The sequence below is a fragment of the Poecilia latipinna genome, unplaced genomic scaffold, assembly GCF_001443285.1.
Source record: "Poecilia latipinna isolate Pla-1442-1.1 unplaced genomic scaffold, P_latipinna-1.0 Scaffold1097, whole genome shotgun sequence".
NCBI lineage: Eukaryota > Metazoa > Chordata > Actinopteri > Cyprinodontiformes > Poeciliidae > Poecilia > Poecilia latipinna.
In genome coordinates, this window is record NW_015113713.1 from 58,286 (window position 1) to 62,764 (window position 4,479).

At 36.1% G+C, this 4,479-nt stretch overlaps 1 protein-coding gene across 1 annotated transcript in view; it reads left to right on the forward strand.

Annotated features, from left to right (window-relative positions):
• Positions 1-881: 881 nt before the first annotated feature.
• Positions 882-4,479, forward strand: part of f11r.1 (F11 receptor, tandem duplicate 1) — a 12,210-nt gene continuing 8,612 nt past the window's right edge. The window contains exon 1 of the mRNA XM_015052250.1: positions 882-1,330. Within this exon, the coding sequence (XP_014907736.1) occupies positions 1,285-1,330 (46 nt within the window). The 5' untranslated portion in view covers positions 882-1,284. The remainder of the gene's footprint in view (positions 1,331-4,479) is intronic.

The window sequence follows — 4,479 nt, forward strand, 5'->3', positions numbered from 1 at the left end:
GGTCTAAAAATCAGCCACAGTCATCTATTGCTCTGTGAGAGGGGGTTCACTGATAAACCCATACACCACATCATGTCTCCATGCTTGGAGTTAGTCACTCTAATGTTGCCAACTCAGCGACTTTCTTGCTACATTTAGCAACATTTCAGACAAAAAATTGCAGAATTAGCAGGTCAGTTTTTTTTTAAAAAGATTGGTAATTGTCTATCGGACAGAAAAATGCAATCTGTGCATCCCTAACTTGAATGACTTGAACTGCAATAAAAACATTGAGAAGTGTAAAAAATTTAGCTATTTTCAAGTAGTGTAATTACAGCTGGCTGTTTATAGATTACTAAAATATTTATATTAATTTTAAAAATGGCAAAGACTGAAACTGGGAAAGCTTTGAGAGGATCATCAGGCAGAGCTCATTCTAGGATTTCAAAGATTAACATGTCATTGATCTCAACTGGATCCAGAAACACAAAAAATTAATGACAAAATTCAAAAAAATATTTTTTCAAACTTACAAGGAGTGGTTGACAATGTTTACAGAAGGTTAGTATGAGCTTTAATTGTAGCAGTATTTATCAGTTTCTAGAAAACAGCTGTTAAAATTGTTACACAATTCTTAAAATTAGCTCATTTTGGGATAAATTGTCGCAGTTCAGAATTATACAGGGAGTCCATGAGAATGAGTGTTCAGCTGACACTGCTATATTGTGAAATTTTTAATTCTTAATAGAAGTCATGTTTAGGTTATGCAAATACAAACCTTTTACCACGTTAGTGGACACGTGATCAAACATCACCCTGGAAGAGAGGAAACCTCACCTTTAACGTCTCAAGAATGAGAAAGGGAGGAAGGAAGGAAGCTACACACCTTCAACACAAAAACAGAAAACTCAGTGGAAGTGAACCCCCCACGCCACGCAGCTGGACAATTCAAACAGGATTCTGTTTTCTTCTTCTTCTCCGTCCTGTTCTCTTCTGTTTTCCCTGCCCATTTGTGTAAATGTGGTGGCTTCGTTTCAGTCCCGACCTGTTTTTCCACTCTGTCGTCACGTCACCTGTTGAGCTCTGATAACCCGGAAGTGAGCGCTGTTGTTGTCACCTTAGGTTAGAGCCTTACAGGTGAGAGGGAAGCAGTTCGAGCTGGTGAAGTTCTTGGAAAAGAAGCAGCAAAAGAGCGAAACTAAGCTGTTTACTCGACGTGAAGGTTATTTTGTGGAACTTTATCTTCATATTTTGGGCAGAAATACGGGAGAGGACAGAGTGTGTGAAAGAAAACAGCGAAGAAACATGGGGCGCCTCGTTTCACTGCTTTTGTTCCTGTGCGCCGCGACAGGTGAGCTGCTCTCAGCCTTTTTCTTGTTTAAAGTTAGTCGATAAGTTAGTCGATAGTTAATAAGTTTTATTGTAAAGCGATGGCCCTAACTTGTCTGTATTACTACAATACACAAAGTGTAGCGAAGGTTTGGCCGGTTGAATTAAAAAGTTCCAGTTTTTGTTTTCTTCTCTTTCATTGAGTGTAGTTTTTTTTTTATTTATGTAGATGGTAAGTTCAAATGTATATTCCAAAACTGGATGTCCTTTGATATAACAGCGAGTTGCTTGTACCAATAACAATTTCTGGAAAGTGTGCAACCAACGCCCTTATTGAGATGAATCGGCAAACGCCAAACAGTGCTTTCTTTCTTTCTTTTTTTTTTCAAAGTTGATTAAAAAAAACACGATTCAAAACTGATAATTAGTATTACTATCATAATCAAATTACAAATTGAAGAAATTGATCTAAAAATTATTCAGTATATGAAGATAAGATAAATGCAAACAAATCACAGGATAAAAAAAGTTTTAACAAATCCATTTGAGTTGTGGAGGCGTTTGCTATCAAATATCAAGCAGATCAGTAAAAGTGTATCAAAAAACATCATGCTTATGATGATAAAAGTAAAAATAACAATTCTAACAACCTAAACAAAACTAAAATATGTTGAAGATGAAGAAAAATGAACATGATCATAATGATATCATTGGTAAAAACATAAAAGAAAATATTTGGATGATAAATACAGCATTGTTAAAGATGATGGTAAAATAAATGTAAGTATAAAAAATTAAATGATAGTAAATGTAATAGAATAATATATTTATGAATACTGAAATTACTTTATGGAAATATCAAGCATTACACCATTTGTAGTGTAAACTAATTTAATAGAAAATTATGGTAAAGATATAGATTCAAAAATATATTTTTACAATGACATTTTGTTAATAGAACAAAATAATCAATTCTTTATACATGTTCTCAAACTTGAGGGTTTTGGGACTCTACCTTTAATTGCCAATGAACAAATATTTGGTCTTGAGATTCTCTTCAGTTTTCTGACAGCTTTCACCAAAATGACATGAATGAGTAGAAAATTCCCTAGCAAACAAAATAAATTAATTCTCATGTTTATGAGAAGAAAATTACAATAACAGCACGAGAGAGAATATGCTGGTATTTGATGCTGCTTATATTTTGTATATTATTTCTGGTATTGTCAGCTGATAGTCAAGGTAACATGTTTCTTTCACTGGTTATTTTGTGGGCTGGACTCTGAAAGATTTGGGAACATTTAAAAAAAAATATTTCTTGTAAAGTGTCATTTTTTTGCAGTGATGTCACAATTTATTCCCATAAATCTAAAATCAAATTCCCACCAAACTGTCCAGTAACCGTCATGTCATGCAGCCTTTACAACTCGTGATCAATGAATTATTCTTAAAAATAGGGCAGAGCCGCAAGGTGGTTTGTTGTTGCAACACTAAAATGAGTGTCCTGCTAATTCACATGATTCAGTCAAGTGTATCTGAACTTGAAACCCAGTGTCCTTAAGTCTTAAAGAATTGCATGCCTCTTAATAAATCCGTTTCTTCATGTCTGCCTGTTGGGTTGCTCTCTACCCTGAATGTACTCTTTGTGCTTTATTTTGAAACACGCAGATTGTCCCCACACTGAAACGCACAAGTTGCACAAACAAGGAAGCGGGGGAGAGCTGCTGTCGTTTCTGTTTGGAGAGTTATCTCCCTAAACCAAAACTATGATTGTGCGATTATCTCAGTCGAGCCTTCCTGTGAGGAGCGCCTGCAGGCTTCAAAGATGTCTGCTGTTGAAATGCCAGCAATAACAAATCCATGATGTAACATTCAAAATACTACATCCAGGACGTGGATTAATTTGTAATTGTTGCTCTACTAATACCTTTCATTTGAGAAGAGCAGCATGGATTTGCACCTGGTTAATAAGTAAATGAGTCTTGCCGCACTCTGCTTCAGCTGAGCGTTTCATGTTTGCAGTGAAGGAAGTTGGGAAATGCTTGAGATCTTCTCTAATGTAATAGTATTAGTATAATGTAATGTGGCGTAAGACAGACAATCAGTGTTAATGATTTAGCTGTCTTGGAAGTGCCTGAACGGAGCCAGTTTCACCCAGGCAGCTGACGGTTTCACCGAAAGCTTCTCCCTCAGAACAAAGGAATGAGGGTGTTTTTTTTTTTTTCTCTCTCTTCCAGTGGAGCGTGGCAGCCACAGAGCATGCTCCAAAAGTACATGGGTGTGACTTTTCATCCTCATTGCATTGTTTGTTTTCTGTAACAACATGTAAAGTTGTAGTGGGATTTGGAAAGGGAGTGTTGAGTCACAGTTGAGTAGAGATTTTTTTTTCTTTTACTTTACAATGACTGTCCAGAGAAAATGTATCGCTTGCAATTTTTTATATTTGTATTAATTTATAAGGATTCATATATTAATTAATTATGTTGTCAGTGTGATGGAGACCAGGGGTTCCATACCTTATTGATTATTGATATTATGTTGTTTAGTTTATTTACAGATCAAATGCTTTTTGTTTCAGCTCTTTATTTTAGTTACACTGATATTTAGTTAAACATTCTTCCGGGTAGAGAGACTGGCCATTTTTCCTGTTGAGGGAGAATGTGGGGGAAAATGTCAGCTTGTTTCTGATTTCTATTGGTTTAATTTGAGTTTGCTAATTGTTTTAAGTACTTAGCTTTTCAGGGTGTGTCTAGTCAGCATGGTGGAGTAACAAGGGGAGCTCCAGGTGCTGCTGGAAAGCTCCTGGAGAATACCATTACAATTAAGAGGGCTAATACTCTGAGGAGTTATATTTAGTTAAATTTATTCTTTGATTGACCTTAGGTTAGTTCAGTTCTAATGATTTGCATGCATGCAAATATTTGTTGGTACCATTTATTGTTTTGTTAGGTTTGTGTAAGTAGTGCTTGTTTCTTGTTTGTTCTTTTTTGATCACCCCTTTATTTGGTAAAAGTGGTGAACTTGCCTCGGGTCTCATTGGACAATGGGTGTTGGTGTAACTGTGACCTGCTGCTCCAAATAAATCCACCTCGACTGCATTTTCTCGCTTTGCCTCCTTCCTGAACGCAGAGCCTCCGCCGGTCAAAGTGACAGTCAGTCATTTAGTACATA